This window comes from Gadus macrocephalus, chromosome 17, assembly GCF_031168955.1.
Source record: "Gadus macrocephalus chromosome 17, ASM3116895v1".
Taxonomy (NCBI): Eukaryota; Metazoa; Chordata; class Actinopteri; order Gadiformes; family Gadidae; genus Gadus; species Gadus macrocephalus.
The window spans coordinates 12,214,043-12,234,145 of NC_082398.1; the positions used below are offsets into that span (position 1 = coordinate 12,214,043).

General features: G+C 50.6%; 2 protein-coding genes across 2 annotated transcripts in view; one reads left to right on the top strand and one right to left on the bottom strand.

The window, feature by feature from the left end:
- Positions 1–20,103, top strand: part of LOC132475417 (pyruvate carboxylase, mitochondrial-like) — a 257,477-nt gene that overhangs the window by 153,202 nt on the left and 84,172 nt on the right. The window lies entirely within an intron of this gene.
- Positions 1–20,103, bottom strand: part of LOC132475466 (leucine-rich repeat and fibronectin type-III domain-containing protein 2-like) — a 36,476-nt gene that overhangs the window by 6,854 nt on the left and 9,519 nt on the right. Inside the window, exons 3-7 of the mRNA XM_060076619.1 lie at positions 11,466–12,113; positions 11,040–11,202; positions 8,944–9,114; positions 7,416–7,577; positions 6,381–7,145 (exon numbers count right to left, since the gene is read on the bottom strand). Coding sequence (XP_059932602.1) covers positions 6,381–7,145; positions 7,416–7,577; positions 8,944–9,114; positions 11,040–11,202; positions 11,466–12,087 — 1,883 coding nt within the window. The 5' untranslated portion in view covers positions 12,088–12,113. The remainder of the gene's footprint in view (positions 1–6,380; positions 7,146–7,415; positions 7,578–8,943; positions 9,115–11,039; positions 11,203–11,465; positions 12,114–20,103) is intronic.

Below are 20,103 nucleotides of genomic sequence, written 5' to 3' on the forward strand. Positions count from 1 at the left end.
TGTAAACAAAACCGTCTGCGTTGGCAGACACGTTTCCCTGCAAAACTTTTTTCGACTGCCATTGTTTTCCCTTTTCATCGTCGTTACGTTTGTGTCTCGGAGGTGAGCCGCCTCCATGAATAGTAAGTGGACTGCAGTGGTATGTGTGACTTAATTGTATGCATGGGATCGCGGTGGCGTGTGTGTGTGTGTGTGTGTGTGTGTGCGTGTGTGTGTGTGGAAAAGGATATCATATCTCCTGGGCTCTATGAAGACTCTGATCTCCCCCATCTCTGCAATTTATGTGTGTGTGCATGTCAGCGGGTTTGTTTATGTCTGTGTGTAGACAATCTTTCTCCCTGCAGTTCATATAATGATGTAGTTGTGCTACAGCATATAATGCATACACGCTTGTGCACACAGACACACACACACAGACACACACACACACAGACACACACAACTGTGACCACAGGTGTGCAAACGCAGGGCTGACACAGAGGAGAAGGCTGCCCCTTTTGCAGGCCTGAGAGAGAGATGTTTTGAGGAGTTGTGGGCATTAGTCTCCTCCTGTCTTCTCCCTTCCTTCTCTCCCTTCTTCTTTCTTCCTGCCACTCCTTTATCTCTTGCTATCTCTCTCGCTCTCTTCTCACACACCATTTCAAACAGGGTGTATGTGGTGTTGAGGAGTAGGCCTGTGTGTGTGTGTGTGTGTGTGTGTGTGTGTGTGTGTGTGCGTGTGTGTGTGTGTGTGTCTGGTCAGCGAGATGGAAGCTGACATCCATTGACAAGCTAGTTTAAAGACTTCATTACATCGTCCCTGGAGTGTACTTTCCACCACCATCACCCTACACACATACACACACATACACAAAAACACACTTCCCCCCCTCTATTTGATATTTGCAGCCTACATGGCAATTTATATTCATCCCGTCTTCCTTCAGTTATTCCGTACTACCTCTCCCCCTCCCTCCCTCCCTACCTTCATCCCATCTCCCCCCTCCCTATTTTCCCTCCCTTCCTAGCTTGCTTCCTAAATATATTCCAAAGCAAAAGATACAGAGGCCAATAAGTGGACACTTTCATCCACAGCATGTTTAAAGTACCTTGCTCAAAATCATTTCCCAGCCACAATGGACAACCACCCTACCACCACAGCATACTTGTACTATTAGATCAAGTAAGCTCCCAAATTGCACCGTTTGAACGGCGGTTAAACAGGTCATGTCGTAGAACGGCTGCCTATAATGTTCTCTCCAGCCCTAAGGGTGCACTCACACTAGGCCATCTGGCCGTGGCCGTGGCCGTTTTCACACCTAACCGTGCTCAAATCTGCCAGTGTGAGTGTGGCCAGTCTGGCCAGGCCAGGCCAACTTGGCCATTTGGGAGAGGTGTGCTGCTACGGTACGGGACGCCACGGTACAGATGCTAATGAGCCGACACGCGCACACGCACGGCTACGCAACCTGAGCTGGATGACGTATAGTCCATGCGACAACCATGGATGGACATAATAAAGGCGACAAGCCTTCTTTCCCATTAAACGGTAAACATGGCGTCAAGCGGTTCAACTGTTGGTTCACGTTGGTCCCAGAGAGAAGTCGAGTGTCTGTTAGCCATTTGGGCATTTCAGCTCCAAATAAGCAACAGACTCAGCAAAGTGCGAACTGTGTTCTCTGTGTTGTTGTCCATTGTTGTTAAAACTGTGACTGGCGGCAGACTTTATTATGGTCCATGCAGCGGACGCTTGTTACGACGTGATGACGTATGTACAAGAGCCTACCGTGGCCAGGCCAGATGGCCTAGTGTGAGTGCAGGCCAGAGAACAATGGCGCCAGTTGAGCACGGTTAGGTGTGAAAACGGCCACGGCCAGATGGCCCAGTGTGAGTGCACCCTAAAAGGCTAAAGGTTTCACGCTTCACACGTGTTGATGCTTGGTTTCTGGGTTCAGATTGAAACCGTAACGACCTGTTGTATAAGTAATTGTGACGCAATATAAGGGCTTTGTGTGGCTCGGAGGAGGAGGAGGAGGAGAGGAAGACAGTTGTTTGTAGGCCACTAGATCGTTCGAGCAGGACTTGAAATGTAGACATCTACAAGCTGCTCCTTCGTGGTGTGGGGGGGGTGTGTGTGTGTGTGTGTGTGTGTGTGTGTGTGTGTGTGTGTGTGTCCTTTGTTGATGATGACTTTCCCTGACAGTTCCTCCATCACTCTCCGTTCCTCCATTTCCCTCTCCAGCTCTCTCCATCCCGCTCCTCTCCGACGCTCCTTCTCCGACTTGGTTCTGTCTCTCTACCCTGCCCCTGCTGTCTCTCTGCCATCTAATTTTCCTTTCTGAACACCTCTCACTCTGTCACTCACATGCATGCACATGCAACCTCACACACACACACGCACGCACACTCAAGCACACAGTCTCTCACCAAACCCCACAGAACCATTAATTACATTCTCCAGGCTTGATGGGACTTTTCCCAGCTTCCGTCAGCGCCGGCATTCAGCAGCGGGCAATGAGTACAAAAGATCAACCGAAATGTGGAAAAACACAATATATGTCATTCTCCATCCTGTTGTTCCCACCCCCCGGCTAATTTATGAGTCTGTCTCAGAGATGCTTGCCCTTTCGATTTCTGCTTTCTCTACCGTTTGGTCTCTTGTTTTCCACGGTTTTCCCCTTCCTCTTCTCTCCCCCTCCCTCTCTCTTGGTGTCTCTCCCACTCCCTCACCACCCTGCGTGTCTCTATTCTGTCCTGTAAACGTATCTGAACTTGTCTGGGATTGTGCTGCACACATCTTGACAGCTCCACAGTGCTCTTGAAAATAAAATACAAATCTTTCTCTGGCTCGACGGCTCTCCTTGTAGCTTGCCTTGTCGTCGTCACCCCCCCCCCCCCCCCCAGTCTGAAGTAACTACGAATCCTTCTTCCCTCTTTTCCATCTCTTCTATCGCTCCTCTGAGACTCCTATCGGCCTCTTCTTGGGTTCTCTCACTCTTTCTCTCCTTTTGGTCTCTTGCCCCCCTGCTTTCATACTCAGGTGTTCTCTCGCTCGCTCGCTCTCGCTCTCGCTCTCGCTCTCTCGCTCGCTCTCGCTCTCGCTCTCGCTCTCTCACCCTCTCTCTCTCTCTCCCCCTCTCTCTGTCTCTCCCTCTCCCTCCTGCACGCCAACCTGTTGTCCTCTGAGCCTTGTTTTCTGGTGTACATGCCTCTAAGCTACCGGGGAAGTCATTTTTTTCCCCGCTCTATTGGGACCGTTTTGTTCTCCTTACCCAGAATGCCCTGCACTCTGTACTGGGATTCATTCTCAGAGGGGAGCTGATGGGGAAGGTGGTTTAACAATCAAACCCTTTCTTCATTGAGACCCCCCCCCCTCGCAACCCACATAACTGACACACGCACACGCACACGCACACACACGCACACAATTTTATTCTCACGACAGTGGTTATCCTGGATCTTGTTCTGACTTTATTAAACTCGTCCTTTCTCCTCCAGCCTCCATCCTCTCCTCCCTCCCTATGTTTCACCCAACCATCACTTTCTTCGTCTCCCACGAAAAATATCCCTCTATAGTTCTTGCTGTCTGTTTCTCTGTTTGTCTTTGTCTCTCTGTCGTGCACTCACTCTCTCTCTTATCTCGTGTTTCACAGTTCCGCTCACAAGCTTCCTTCCGCCCTTGTTTCCTCTCTCCTCGTATCCCTCCCCTAGCCTCTCCGTCTCCTTCCTGGTCCTCTTCTCCCTCCTACCGTGCTGCCGCCTGCTGTCAATGTGTGAACACTCTGACAGGAAGGTGTGCTCTCTCTCTTCCCCTCGCCTGTCAATTCCTTCCTTCCCCCCTTCTTTGTCTCCCCCTTCTCTCCCAAAACCCTCCCTCCTACACGCACCCTGCCCCTCTCTTCGCCCCCCCCCCCAGCCTACAGCTTTGCCTCCTTTCTGAGAACGCAAAGAGGCATGTACTGCAAACCCTCTCTCATTGCTCATTGTTAGCTCACTGTGAAGATCACTTAATCCTCGCACAGACTCGCACACGCACACGCACATGCACACACACACACACACTTGCACGCTCACGCTTCACAAATATGTGCATCTGTCCCGGCACATTCTAGTGGATTAAAATGGGCCTGGCTCAGTACTACGGCTCCTGTGTGTGGGATCTATCCCCAGATATTGGACAGATCCCCCACCCTCTCGCGCCTCCCTCACTCTCTCGCCACTAAAATACCCCAATCAGCTCACACTCAGGTCCCCTTCCTCGCCTTCCTTCCTCTTTCAGCAGTTAAATCCGGCCCCCCCAAAATGATCTTGCGTATTTCTAATTCCTATTACCAACTCTCTGTCAATATTCTGATCAGTGATCAACCCCACAATGAAAAATACATTGAGTGTCATTGTCTCAGTCTCCCTGGTTTTGCTTCTTAACTGTCTACCATTTGCCATCAAGACCTTTTATTTACTGATAAAACTACTACTCCTAAAAGTGATTCATGAGACGCTGTCAACCAAAGCAACGTAATTTTCATAAAACGATTTCACTTGTCCTTGGGGCGCAGGAAGGGGTTTAAACGCCCAGGCCACTTGCTACTAGGCTTCCGGTGCCTCGCCTGTTCCCATGGTGACATGACACCCGTCCCACACACAATAAGGAGACATCATTGTAAGGCTTCTAGTTTACCCGGGGCTGAGTGTGGGTGATGGCGTTACAGCCCTTAGAAGTGGCTGAAGGAGCCAATCCGTGCATATTGTTACCAGGGGGTTTAAGCCGAGGAGAGCTTTGTCCTCTTGTCGCGCGTTCTGCTTTCCTGTCCTTCTCGCCTACTCTCTCTACTCTCTCCCTCGCTCGCTCTGTCCGTCCCCTGTCGCTCATCGCTCGTGCTTCTTGAATCAAGTCCTCGTTTTTCCCTCATTCACGTCGCTCTCTCTCTTTCTCCCGCTCCGTTCCCTCCGTTGCCTGCCATTGTGCTCAGCTTGCCCAGATTACTTTTGCGATGATGGCTATGACTAGGGCTATTTAAATACACTCTCTTTACAAAACCGCTGACACATTCTTTTCTCGGCTTTGACAATTGCCACGGCAAACTTATCTCTAATTCAGTGTTAACCCAATTTTTTTCCTTCTTCTTCTACACGTCGTTTAAAAAAAAAAATCCATCAGGGTAACTAAGTCGAGGCCGACCTTGAGCGAAGCTTAACTTCCCCGGCCTCTGCTCTCTTTGTAAACATTGAAACGGGGGTGTGACTCGGCCTTTGAATGCCTAACGCGATAGCTTGACCTCGTGTCTACGCCACTCAGGCGACGCATCACGCCAGCTCCGTAAAAGGTTGCCATGGATACGACCAATACAATTCATCATGGTGCAGAGAACAGCTCCTCTCTCTCTTGCTGCACCGCTCTGTCACTCTGTCAAATCCCTCCCTGTCAATCCATCTATACCTCTCTCTCTCCATTCAGTCTTTGTCGACTCCATCTCTCCATCAATCTACCTATTTCTCTCTCTCTCCTATTGATCTGTGATCTATCAATCCCTCTTCTTTAGAGGACGAGATCTAGCCTTTAAAATATCGACAGTTCTATCGTTACAGTTCTGTATTTATCCATCATCCGTCTCGTTATCTATCACTCTCGCTCCCCCTCTCCTCAATCATTTACTTCATCAGATGGCTGAACTCAAAGCACATCTCCACCACCAAGCGCACAAAGAGCCTCTTGTTCACTCTCTCCCCACACTCACACACACCCCGTCCCCTCTGCCGTGCCCACCCGCCCGTGTGCGTCTCCATGTGTTGCTAATGGTAGTTCCAGGCTGGCCCTTGCTCCATGACCAATGAATAATTGAGGCAATTTACACAGAAAGCCAACCTCCCCTTCCTCCTCCTCCTCCTCCTGCTCTGATCAACAAGACGGATGCGCTGTCTGAGGCACAAACGCCAGTCACATGGGAGTCTGAGATCCCCATCGGTTGAGTCAGCCATTTTTGTTATATTTAGGGTGAGATGTGGGCAGTGTACCTCTGATATCCCATAATATCCCAGAGAAACACGTTCAAACGGCGCTGCCTTTGTGCGCCCCCCCCCCCCGCACCTGTTAATTGATTCCTGGGACGCCAAGTCACAGTGGGTAGGCATAGCTTGATAAGAGGATTGAACCATGGTTATCACTGCATGTTCGTGCAAGTCGAAGAGCGTGTCGTGGTGTGTGTTGTAGTCATGGGATGACGGAATCCGCAAATGGATTCCCAAAGGGCACACCGTGACCAACCCCGTGCACTCTGACCGTGAAGTACCGTCGCAGAGACATTTCTATCGCTTCCCTGTGATATGCGTGACAACGGGGGACACCTTGAGTGGGAAGAGTGGAAAATAAAGTGAGCCGGCCGGAGTGAAGCGCTCCCACTGACCTGTAGATGAGCGTCTCGTCCACGGTGCAGTTGTACTGGATCTGGTACATCCACACCACGTAGTTGCCCGCCGCGCGCCCCAGGTCCCAGCGCACCTGCGCCGAGGTGGAGGTGACGGCCTGCACGCCGACCCTCCCCTCCTCGTCGTCCTCCCCCTGCTCCTCCTCCTCTAAGCTCCCGGTCTGTTCCCGGTCGGCGCCGCCGTCCCCCGCGGTCCGCCCCCCGTCGACGCCCTCGTCCTCGCCAGGCCTCCCCCCGGCCCCGTTGTTGGCGTTAATCCCACCGCCGTTCTTCCCCGTGCTGATGTCCGACGAGCCCGGGTCGGCGCGTATAATCCCACCGGTGGCGTTCCCGTTGCTCCGGGCGCCACCGCCGGCGCCGGCCCCGGGTTGCACTCCGCCGGCCCCGCCCCCGGCTCCTCCCCCTCCCCCTCCCCCTCCTCGGTGGGGCAGCGGGATGATCTTCAGGTCCACGGCGGCGGTCGCCTCGCCCGCCGCGTTGATGGCGATGCAGGTGTAGGTGCCGTCGTCGCGGGCGACGGTCACCAGGACGTCCAGCGTGCCGTTGCTGAAGGAGCTGGTGCGCGAGGAGTTGGCCACGATGCGGTCGTCGGGGGACACCCAGTGCACCACGGGCTCGGGGTCCCCGATGGAGCGGCACTTGAGGGTGGCCCGCTGGCCCTCCAGCACCCACAGCTTGTGGGTGTGGCGCGTGATGAGGGGCGGCTCGCAGGTGAACTCCTCCTCCGGGATGGACCAGAAGTACCTGGAAGGGCGAGGGAGAGAGAGGGGAGAGGGGGAGAGAGTTGACGATGCGGAGAATGAGAGAGTGTCACTGATTAGGAGACATTAATCACTTGTTGGGTCTCTGGCCGACGACGCTCACACAAAATGTCTTGATCTCACATTACGGCGGTAGAACAACAGCTGCTAAGCGGTACCTCTGAACTTGTATATAACCTGTTAATTAACCTCAGGAACTGTCAGTTTTGAAAAGAGCAGCGGAGAGCATTCTGCCTCTCGCACAGCACCTTACCTTCCAGCGAGGTGAGGCGGTGTCGCGCACGTCTCCATGTCATCGCCGCGGGTCAGCCGCCGTAACCATAGCAACTCGCAGTTGCAGTGCAGGGGGTTCCCGCCGAAATTCAGACTGATCACGTTGTTGTAAGGGGTGGGGCTTATCGCACCCGTCTGGGACCTAGGGCGACAGTGGACAATGTTGTAATCGTCACGGCAACACACGATGTAGCATGAGTTGATTCTACAAAACGTTTTCAATCCCAATCTCAGTTTAAGTTATACAAATGGTGAAACCCCATTTCATTTGCCATTTTTCCCTTCTTGTCTTTGCCCCTTTCGTCAAATTATGCTTCTAAATTGGCCTTTTTTCCATCGGTCTCCCGCTGAAGATAAGAAACGCAGGGTTGGTAAAGATAGGAACAGTTGGCCTTGCAATCAGACAAAGTTTGGCAGCCATTTGCTCCGCAACAGCTTGCTGTCTAGAATGAAATAAACAAATGATTGTCCAAATTCTCTCAAAGCAATCTGTTTTAAAAAAACAAAACAAGCTGTACATAACAATAGCACTATTATGCACATCACGCATTGGGGGTGAAATTAGAAAATAAAATACTGTTCAGTGTTTGTACATTTTTAATGTGTCTCTCTCTCGCTCTCTGTTTTTGGCAATTTGCCGACTTATGGGGGTCGCAGAGTTGGAGAAAAGCTGTTGAAAATATTCCCATTGCACCAATTAAATACCTTTTTTCTTTTTCAATAGCCCTGTTGGCGTGATTGAATTCAACGCATAATTTATTGTTACATTTTTATAGAATATTCCGTCAGCCTTGTTTGAAAGCAAGAAAGAAAAACAAAGACAATATACAACCCCATTAACACTTATGATGTAGCCTAAGAAAAGTAATCACAAAGAGATGCTTTACTATTAACATAGCTGAAGTAAAAGTGGTTGCACCAACTGCTTCTTTCTGAACTTTTGTTTGGTTTTCTGGTTAAGTCTGTATATATCCTTCAAACAGCACACCTCCAAGAAAGCATCAAATAGTGTGGGACTAAAACAGGCAGGGCGGGGTAAAAACAGAAAGAAACCCAACCACAAACGATAAAGATGAAGAAACCGTTGGCGGGCCCTAAATTGTGTACTTCAATGGCTACAGTGAGCTGCAGGAATCGCACAGTTGGGTCATTTCAAGTCTTTGTAAAGCGCTCCAAAAGCACATTCTGCGCGAGGAAATTGATAGGATGTAAGCCGTGCCAGACGTAGGCCTTTGAAGGCCAAGCTATTGCCTTTGTACATACAACCCCCCAGCTTGGTATTTGTGGTTTGTGCCACACATGAAGAAAGGTGAAGTGAAGACGGGCCAACTTAGGGAAACATTAAACAAAAGACCCTGGGAACTTTGGAAGCACTAAGATATAAACATGATGGCTGGACAAGACAGAAAAAACATTCCTGACCACATGCCTTCTATATATAGCCAATCGAATTCAGGGACTTTGTGAAGTGCACTTTCCGATTACCCATAATGCAAGTGGAGTCCTACCTGGCAAAGAGGGGGTCGGGAGGCATGGTCCGTAGCCGGTTGGAGGTCATGTCCAGCCGGGCCAGCTTGTACAGTTCCCCGAAGACGCCCTCGGCGATGTGGTCTATGAGGTTGTGGTCCAGGTTGAGCGTGTGGAGGCTGGCCATGTTCTGAATGGACTCCCACGGCACCCTGTGAGCCCGGGAGGGCGGAGGGCGAGGCCAAACAGTCCACTTATTAGTTTATGCAAACAGCAACACTCCTCGCCAAATGACTCATGCCGCAAGGACTCAAAACCAGAAAATGTGTGTTTAAGTGATTTGTTTATAATCACAAAGCCAGCGTAGCATGTAGTAAACATCAGATGAACACTTTGTTTTAATCCCTTTCAACAAAAACATTTCATGACTCAATGGTTGATTCAAATCGAATTTAAAGTGCGTAAATATGAAGCATTAAAGACACGATATACGTATATATATATTTGTTTACATCGCTTGGCATTAATTGGACCGCAATATACAAGTAGCAAAAGGCTGATTTCCCGCCGTGACACTTCTCATAACTGCCGTGCCTGTCACTGTCCCAGAGGACCTCGTTGTCACGCCAAGATCCATCAATCCACCACTCAGAGCGGGCCTGCTCAGCATTCAGCCTGCCTTTCCCTGAGCCGCGAACAGGACAGCACCAGAGCTAATGAATGGTGACAGGGAGCGACGGCCGACAACCGTGGCAGATGCTCATTTTACTCCTCCATCTTTTGTCTTTTAGCCTCGGCCCATCTGCGTCTCTCTGCCACGGTCACTTAGCATTCTGCAATCAAACTGTTCACGCTGTACTCTTTGGGTTCCCTGCCCTCAAAACAACGATCCTCGACTTTGAACCAACTGTTCCGTTCAAAAGGGACCTACATTTGGATACCAGGAGTGGTTAACCTTTAGTTTTTGCAGTTAATCTACAGGAAATGTTTAATATTAGTAGACAGATTCAGATTGTGCATCTAGTAGTCATCCAGATTATCTCCTGATGCTTTGTTTGGTATCATTCAGCAAATCGTGACACACTAAAGACTTACTAGAGGGAAACTTCTAATGAATGTATTGTCATGAATTAATAGTTAACATAATAATTACAATGTTATTATTCGTGAGGCGAAACGTAAATCTGTTAAAAAATTTGAGAGCATGTCGGGACGTATTCAGCAACCCATAGGTCGGTAGCCCTCAATTAACTAATTGTGTGTACATTTTTTTGTGATGAAATTGCATTCACACTCGAACAGTGCGGCTGAGATTATCAATAGTGTTGGGTTTGGTAATTCGTTACCACTGTGGCAGAATCTCAATGAGTTGCTTTTCCCCAGCAGCTCGTACTCTGTGCAGGGAAACGGGAACCCCTTGCCTCCCCCTTTCCCTGCCTATTCATCACTAACACCCCTGTTTGATGCTGTGACCCATGCTGTGATATGGGTTTGAGATCAGCCACTAACCCCCTATTGTGGAGACAAATGAGAATATCTCCATCAATAATCTACGGTTATAAAGCCCGTTTACGAATCCTTCCTCGGTAGCATGCCGAAGCGAAGACGATACAAGACACCAAACGATTGCCTTCGTCCTCGTAAAATAGTGAACGTTTCTCCGTTTTTTCGAAGAAGGAAATGAGGGCAATGGCATTTAGGGAGGGAAGCCACTCATGGCAAACCAGCGTTTGCTGGGACCCTGTTGTGATCCGTTTATCGATCCAGAACGGCAGCGCTTCGTCGGGTTCATTGCCTCGCGTTCACGGTTCCATGGTGGGCTTATATTTGACAGTTGACTTAATCAAATGATTGTATTTTAATGGGTTTCTTTGTACACTTCGGTATCCTCTCCCCGCTGCGCTTTAATGAATACTTTATGTCTAGCCGTTTTGCTCTGCTGCGGTTGTACCTCACTGCAAAAATGTTTTATCATTTAATCACCTCCGCACAAACAAGTTCGGCTGCGTAGTGCTGCTGACTTTCAGAGCGGAGCTTTGTTTGAAATGTCAAGTACAGGAAAGTGAAGAGGTAGTGCGCTGAAGAATAGCGCGTGGTTCTTGTCGCGGCTAGAAATAGACTGGTGGAGCACGCTTACCGTCTGAGGTTGTTGTAGGACATGTCCAGGTCCTCCAGCGTGAGCAGGAAGTCATCAAAGGCCTCCGTGGAGACCTTCACCAGTTGGTTGTTATTGATGATCAGATGCTGCAGATTGACCAATCCCGCGAGGTCTCGTGGCCCGACTGTCGTCAGGCGGTTTCCTAGACACCCAAAGAAAAGAAAACAGCCAGGCACTGATTTCCACTTGCTGGTGGACGGCACAGAGATCCCAGTTTCCCCTGCTCTGATTCATGTAGTATTCAGCTGCTCTCTCGTCGCCGTGTCAGCCCTTTTGCTCCCGCATCAATATTAATGAAATGTGTGCGGATCGCAATTTGGTTAAATGAATGTCCCAGAGTCTAACAAGCGCAGTGCGCAGTCCCCACGGGTCGGTCCTCCAGACGACCCCGCCGCCGCAACTCACCGTCCAGATGCAGCGAGCGCAGGCTCTCCAGGTCGGCGAAGGCCATGGGGCGGATGGTGTGGAGGGTGTTGCGCGACAGCGTCAGGTCCACCAGGCCCGACATGTTGCCGAAGTCGATGCCGCCCACCTCGGTGATGAAGTTGTCGGCCAGCCGGAGCTCCACCGTGCGGCGGTCCACGTGCGGCGGCACGAACAGCAGCCCCTTGTCGGCGCACAGCGTGCTCAGGGACTCGGACAGGTTGCGGCAGACGCAGTGGATGGGGCACACGGACACCATGCCCCACGTCTCCCCCGCCCCCACCAGCGAGGGCAGCAGGCAGCATGTGACCAGGGTCAGCCAGTGGAAGGTGGGCAGCGGGGCGCAGACCAGGAGCGCTTGTTTCGTCGCGCTGTTGTGGCAGCCACAGTGTAGGAGGTTGGACGGTGTCGAGGAGGGGTAGGCGGGCGGCAAAGGGGAGGGCGAGAGGGAGAAGGCGACGCTCGGGCGAGTAGTCGTCGTCGGCGCCGTGGACGGGGCGAGGGGCGGGGGGTGGGCGGAGAGCGCCGCCTGCCTCTTGGAGTGGAGGTGTGCGTGGGATCGGTGGTGTTGTCGGCTGGGGTTGAGGGGTAGGGGGACAGGCATGGTAAAGTGCCTGGCTATCCACAGACCTAGAGAGAGAGACAGACGCAGAGGAAGTGTGACAAAGAGCCCAATGCTAGCCCATCTCCGATGAGTGAAACAGTGAAACAGAAGACGTGTTGGTGCACTGATATCATCTATTAGTATCATACAGACTTGAGATTCTGTGTGTCTGTGTCTGTGTGTGTGTGTGTGTTCGTGTGTGTGTGTGTGTGAGTTAAGCACCATCCGTGGACGACCTCTACAAAATGAAGGCAACGCGAGGCGGGAGAGTAAGTCGATCTCGTGTATGCTCTCCCTCTCCCCTGCTCGTCTTTCATGGGCAAAACAAAAGCCTGCACCACGGTACGCTGCTAAAGATCCCCCCCTCCTACCTTCTGCCTGCACACACAACAATCAGCTTATTGCCTAGCAACAAAATCTGTGGGATTCAGTTGCTAGACAGAACACAGCCAGCACTCACGGCAACGATCACCTTGGACCTGTTTCAGCAGTAGCAGGCAAAGCGTCTTTATGGGGCGATATTCAACCCAGCAGCAGCACCTTCTACCTGCAGCGCACCGAGGCCAACACACATTTAACCGTACCCAGAGGTGACAACCGCCCCTCTGACCTTCTAGCGCTTCTCGCGGCTTATCCCCCACAGCGGGGACCACGGCGTCGGTATCGGAGACATGTGGAAGCACAGGGGTGATGCGCTCGGGCCAAGGCTTTTGTTTTTGTAGAGGTGCCAGACCTGGCAGTCCCCCCCCCCCCCCCCCCCCCCCCCTCTCTGTTGTCAGTACATGGAAGATAAACCCACCAGGCACCCACAGCCCGTTACACACACAAACGGTGGTTGTTTGTCGTGGCAGACACGCGGGCTGAATACGCATCTGGGCAGATGGTCAGCTCATGGTCGTGCACGTGAGTCACCGCTCGTGACGTGAGGAACTGATTGACATGCATAACAGTTGGCATGGCAACAGTGACCTAGAAAAGGGGGGGGAGAGGAGGGGGAGTATAGTGTTGTAAAAAGCCCACAAAGTGGAATCCATCGGCGAAAGTAGTCCCGCTAGGATTGGGTGTGGAAGTGGGTTGAGGAAGGGATGGGGAGGTGAGGAGGGCCAGAAGAAATGTGGTGAGTCAGAGACAGATGGGAGGAACACAACGATGGCTCCGGGTGAAACAGAAAGTAGGTTTCACGGGTTTCAAAACACTTAATCACGTTATGAACAGGGGACGGCAGATTTGCTGTGGTGCATTGTTTTACAATCAGAACGAACCCTAATGTTCACACGCATCGCCATGCATCACGCCGGCTTCACAAGTCGACGCAGATTGTTTGCTCGATATTTCCCATTATCTAGGGAAGATTGACCGGATACCGTGTGAATGTTTCACAGGCTTATTGCAAACCTCTTCAACTTGATATTGTGAAAGAAAAACACACATTTATTGTCCATAATGTATGTATTATTTTATTTCCTTGCTCAGGTCGTGTTATCGATTCAAAATGACTGTTAGCATTTTCATAGTGAATTAGCAATTAGATAAACGACACACACACTTCTCATAGGAAAAGCGTGCCTGCGTTTAACAGATCCTTCACGCTGGGGTAAGGGTGGCTTATGGCGCTGTCCCCCAGCACGGATGGAAATAGATTTCCTGCTGATCGATAGACCAGCCATCGTATCCTTTTTTCCCTTCTAAAATAAAGCCCTGGATTGATATTCCTTCAGGGCCGTCTAATGGTGGGCAGCGGTTTGTGTTCCATCAAACATCAGCTCAGCGTTTAGCCCCTAAGATCCAGGGATACCATTTGTTCTGGGGTCTGGTTGATGTGGGGTTGTGTCACACAGTGACCGGGGATTTTGACGGATTGTGAACCTCGTGGATCAAAACCAGTACCTGCTGGCTGGGAAGCCAGCAGGTACTGGTTTTGATCCACGAGGTTCACAATTCGTACAAAGCCAGGCGCCCTAAGCCCCCTACCTTCCCCCTCATGGAGTGTAAATGAATCTACTGTGAGCCCCCTCGGGTAAAGGCGTCCGCTAACTGACTTAATGGCTAAAGTAAAGACAGAGGAAAGCGGTGGGCCGTTTTTTTGACATTGCGGGCCGACCAAGGGCACTTCTCATGTTGGAGAGTGACTGCTTCACAGCCCCCCATGTGGATGGGGAGTTAGGCCTGCTACTACACCACGTGACTTTCCCTTTTATGTAACTCACAACGCTCTCTTAGCCAATGCTAAGTTATCCAATGCTGGTGTTGTAGGTGATTTGTTTATTTATTTTAGATTTTTTTTATTGCATTTCTTTACCTTGGCAGCACATTCCGTCCCCACTTGCCAACCGGCGACAAACACGAGGTTTATCTGGCAGTTGGCTCTTTAAATCTCCTGGCTTTCTGTGTTTCTCTCTGTCTTTCTCATACTTGTGTCCATAACCTTTCTTTCTCTTTAAACTCTCTCTCTTTCTCCTCTATTTACCTCTCTCTCTCTGTCTTGCTCTCTCTCTTGCTCGCTCTCTTTCAGTTGTTTGTGTCTTTATTGCTTTTTAACCACATTCGACACTCCTGAGCTCCTATCAGACTGAATCCATCCATCTCATTCTCTCTCGCTCTCCTTCTCTTCCTCTCCCTCTCTTTCTCTCTGTTTTTCATTTGTTTTGTCTCTCTTTCTCTCTCCCTTGTTCTCTGTCTCTAAAATTCCATCTTGTTTGCCCTTGAGGCAGCCTGGGTACTACAATGTTATCAGTCACAGCTCTCTCTCTCTCTCTCTCTGTCTCTGTCTCTGTCTCGCTGTCCCTCTGTCCCTCTGTCTCTCTCTCTCTCTCTCTCTCTCGCTGTCCCTCTGTCTCTCTCTCTCTTTCTGTCTCTCTGTCTCGTCTATATGTCACTCACTCTGCCGCCCTTCACGTATCCTTGCCCTCCCCCCCTCCTCCCCTCATCTAGCCCCACCCCATTCCTCTCTACTTCAGTTTTACTTCTTTTCCTTTTTTCCCCCGGCTTTATCTTCCTCATCTGTGCCATCCTGTCCCTGACGCAGTGACAAATCATCCCCGCCTGCTCTCTCTCTCTGTCCCTGTGTCTCTCGCTCGGTCTCACTCGCGCCCCCATTTTCCCAACCGTCATTCTCCATTGCGCATTCTTTACATTTGGCCTCTCTCTCTAGGATCCCCCCTCTTCCTCCCCAAAGAGGGGGGGCATCTCATCTGCAATGAAAGCACTGCAGACGAGTTCACACACACACGCACACACACGTGCACACAAACGTGCACCAGATTGGTGAAAGTGATCCCCTAGCCCTCGCTGATCAATATGACCCTAAGTGATGGATCTCACACCGCCCCACTCGCACACCACACCTTCGCCTCCTTCAACTCCCTCCATCTCCTGTTCACTGTCGGTCCTTCCCCCCCCCCCTCCCCCCCTCATCCGTTCCCCCCCGAGGCGGAAGGAAGGATAAATGGTGCGTTCATGAAGTCTGTGGCGGTGCCCTGCAGCGTGTGATTCATACACTGTATCCCAGTCCCTCCGGAGGCAGCTGATCACATGGTTCAGCGTGCTCCCTCGCCGCTCCCGGCCTCGACACACCCTGTCGCCGCCCTGAACCAGCGCCGTCTCCCACTAGCGCCGTCTCCCACCAGTCCTCTATCTCCCCCACTAGCGCTGTTTGAGTTCAAACCGCAGGGGGGGAAGCAGCCCTGTCTCCGGGCCTGGTGATGAACCATGCATCGTTTGAGGCTCTAGGGCGCTCCCCCTCGCAGCCCCCCCCCCCCCCCCCCAAGCCGTCATCACCTTTCACCCCTCTATCTTGCCGCAGCTGCCGCCGCCTCCACATAACGGGTCAAGGCGTGAAACCGTTTGTGAAGCTCTCACCTTCAGGGCTCGGGCCGCGGCCTTACGGGCTGCCGTTTACTGTGTGTTAGTGTATCAGTGGTCCCACCTTGTGGTGTTTGATTGTGTGTGGGAGGTGTGGCGACATGTATCCACCAAAGAAGCCCTTGCATGTCTTACTGTGGGAAGATGTTGGCACATAACACACATGTATGCATACAACACACACACACACACACACACACACACACACACACACACACACACACACACACACACGGGAATGGAGAGGAGGATGGAGCAGGAGCAGATAGGAGGTAAACGTGGGCGTGATGGGACAGCGGGTAAATATGACATATGAAAATTTAAAACTCTCCAGATGGAGAAAGATGGACCGTCAAGATGAGGTAAATATGAGTGCTTGGTGGGTTGGTGTGGACGTTTTTGTGTATAGTGTGTGCACATTTGTACACGTATGCAAGCAATGTGTCGGAGTACTTGTGTGTCTGTACGTAAAGAAATGTATGCATGTATGTTGTGTGTCTGGGTGTGTGTTTGTGTACATTTGTGGGTTTTAGTGTGGGTGTGCATTTGTACACGTATGCATGCAATGTGTAGAAGCACTCATGTATGCATGAGTGCTTGTGTGCCTGTGCGTCTGCATTGTGTATGTGACGTGTGTGTGTGTGTGTGCGCGCAAGTGTGAGGTCCCTTGCCATTGAGTTTCGTGCCTCATTGGTTTTTCCCAGGAGGGGCTGTTCCTTTTATCTCCCTGACACAATGGTGTTCCAACTCTACTGCAGGTTCAGCCTGCTCTGCCAGGGGAAGAGAGATGTAGTCTGACCAGAGGGGGAGAGAGAGGGAGAGGCAGGGAGGGAGGGAGGTGTAGTAGGAAGAGGGATAGAAAGGTAGAGAGAGTTGGAGTATTAGGAGAACATAAGGAGAACAAGAGCTTTATTTACCTAGAGAGAGAGAGAGAGAGTTGAATCAACAAAAGAGACAACGGTTGTAAGAACATAAGCGAGAAAGGGAGAAGCCGTTTTAGTATTAATCGAGAAAAAGAGAGCTGTACTTAAAAACAAATAGAGAGCTGTACTAAGAATAGAAAGAGAGAGAGAGAGCTGTAGTAAGGATAGAGAGATGGAGAGAGAGCCTTAGTAAGAATAGAGAGATGGAGAGAGAGCTGTATTTAGCATAGAAAGAGAGCTTCTGTTAGAATAGAAAGAGAGCTGTAGTAAGGATAGAAAAGGGAGGGAGAGAGATCTTTACTAAGAATAGAAAGAGAGCTGTAGTAAGAATATAAAGAGAGAGGGAGAGCTCAAGTAAGAATAGAAAGAAAGAGAGAGAGCTGTAGTGAGATTGGAAAGAGAGAGGGAGAGCTCAAGTAAGAATAGAAAGAAAGAAAGAAAGAGAGGGAGAGAGAGAGCTAAAGTTGGAATAGAAAGAACCGGGGGGAGAGGGGTCGCCAGGGGAAGAGGGGAAGAGAGCTAGAAGATGGATCTCTAGAGGGACCCCGGGCTCCTGAACTAGAAACAGAACCCAGTCAGCACCTTCCACGTGCGCTCCATCCTCAGACCTTGACCCCTAAACTACTGGTCCACAGAACACACCGGCAAGCCCATTGGATGAGCTCTTCACCGCTCAACCTCACCACAGCCAATCACAGGCTTTGCATCACGAGTCACCACCTTCGACCCCACAAGTTCCAGAACGTTCCAGTTCTGATAGATAGACACGATGTATAGACGGATGCAGTACAAATATAGATACAGCAGATAGATAGATGGCTGCTGTGGATGTATGGTTAGATCGTTTGATGGACGGGTACATTGGTAGGTAGATGGATGGAGAGGGAGGAAAATGGATGGATAGAGAGTTAGATGGATTTGTGGATCCCGAAGGAAATTCAAGTTTTTGAGACTCACCATTTTGTTCAAAATGAAAACGAGCATTTTAAAAATCCTAGTATAATAGATTCCAAGGATGTGTTGGCCATCATCATCCCTGTTATCGAATACACCCCGAGTATCAGCATGGTCCTGTTGCCTCAAGTCCCCAGACCTGCCCCTCCAACCCTCTGCCTACCGCACGTTTGTGTTAATAGTCTTTCCTTTTCGTTTAGTCTCTTTAGTCATTTGGTTTCTTCCCATGATTCCAGAAGGGCAACCGGATTAACTCTAATCAAAATCAAGTGTGTTTGTGTTTATGTATGCATGAGTTTCGGTGCGTTTGCATACACATGCCTGTGTGTGTGTGTGTGTGTGTGTGTGTGTGTGTGTGTGTGTGTGTGTGTGTGTGTGTGTGTGTGTGTGTGTGTGTGTGTTTAACCAATGTGTTCAGGCCTAGTTTGTTTCCAGCGACATCTTGACGCTGCCTCAGAGAAACCATTAGCTTGGCCTAATGCAATCAGGAGGAACTCTTCCCCTGTTTACCAACGAGCACATTTACATTGGCTCCAGAGTGCCCCTCATTACACACACACTAATCCCCTGCATCTGATGCAAGGAGCTGGGCATGGTGAGGTGGTCAGCCCCCTCCTCCTAGCTCTGGCCGTCAAGGATGCTCTTGAGTTGCTGATGGGGGGGGGGGGGGGGGGGGGGGGGGCTATGGTTTGGTGTGCAAGGGTCAGGCGGGTGGAGTTTGCACTGCCCTCTTGCCTTCAAGCAGTGAAATAAAATGAAACATAGTATTTTGGCGTTATCCTACCAACACACACGTAAACACGACCAAACACGCATGCCTATAGTACCTAGCTTTCAATTATCCTGCAGCTCGGAAGCACGTGTGTGCGCTCGTTTCAAGGGCTGTATCAGAGCTCTTTTATATTAGGAGACACACACGCACGTGCAGACACGTGCACCAGGCAAGAAACAAAAGTGCGCCCATATTGCTGTGTCGTGCTCATAGAGCCCACTCATCCAATTCATTGTCTCTCTCTTTCTCCCTCTCTCGATTTCCCTCTCTCGCTGTCTTTCCTCTTGGTCGCTCTCTTTCCCACTCCCTCCCTCCCTCTCTCTTCCTCCCTCCCACTCCCTCCCTCCCACCCTTTCTCTCCCTCTCTACCTCCCTCCATCCGTCCAGCTATCGACTTGGAGATGACGGGAGAGGGGAAGGAAGTAATGAACAGGGAGAGATGCTGGAAATAGAGGGAGGGCTGGAGCCCAAGATGGAGGCAGGATTACCGAGGAAAGTCAGGGGCAAAGAAGGAGATGGGAGAGGAAGAGAGGAGTCATGTAAGAGGTGAAGATAGAGGGATTGGAGCATTTGAAAGATAGAGCAGATGGGAGAAAGACAAAGGAGGTAATAGGAGTTTCAAATCGCGGCAGAGTGTGCAAGTCTTGGGAGATCTCTGCGACAGCCCAAAACTTCATAGAGAGGGAGAGAGAGGGGGAAGTGGCCATACTCGGGAGGGAGTGTATGAATGTGCATCGTTAAGCGGATGGACAGAGAAATATGTAAAGGCGATAAACGAATGAAGACCGCCATCCATCACAGGAGAAGGGAGGGAGGGAAGGAGCGGACAGGATTGATTTGAGGAGTGGAGAGAAACCGGAGATGCGAGTGAAGAGGAGGAGGAATGCTAGGCTGTGAGTCAGGAGGAACGGGGTGACTGGAAAGTGAGATGAGTGGGATATAATCACAGGAAAGGGTGAGAGACGTGACTTGCGTGAGCGAAAAATGGATAGAGAGAAAAGACCACCAAAAATGTTTTGGTCTAATGGTGGGATTTGTCGATGGGCCTAAAAATCTCCAACCAGGATCAAAAGGAATTCCACCCACTGTGCTTCACAGGGGTTTCCTCTTCGACTCAGTCGGTTTCCAAGGTGTCGACACTGCATCCGCATTGACATGGGAGAACCGTGTCGATGCCTCAATTGCCCTCTTCCCCCCGCCCCCTTCCCACTTTGTAATCAATCCCGTTTGAGCCGTCCCGACAGCATTTCCGATTTCTGAATAACATGCGGAGATGGGCGCTGTGTTACTCCAAACTGTGGAACGGATCTGCCGTGGGGAAAAAACAGCTAATCATTCACTCTGCAGTCTCTTTGTCATCGCCTTGAACCCCTTAAACCAGCATAATGTCAAATTTGTGTTATCACGCTAGGACCGGTCTCGAACGCACACGGCCATTATGTTTTCACTGGTAGCCTGAACTAATGGATGTTTGCCACATCAACACCAGGAGCATCAGTCTACCGT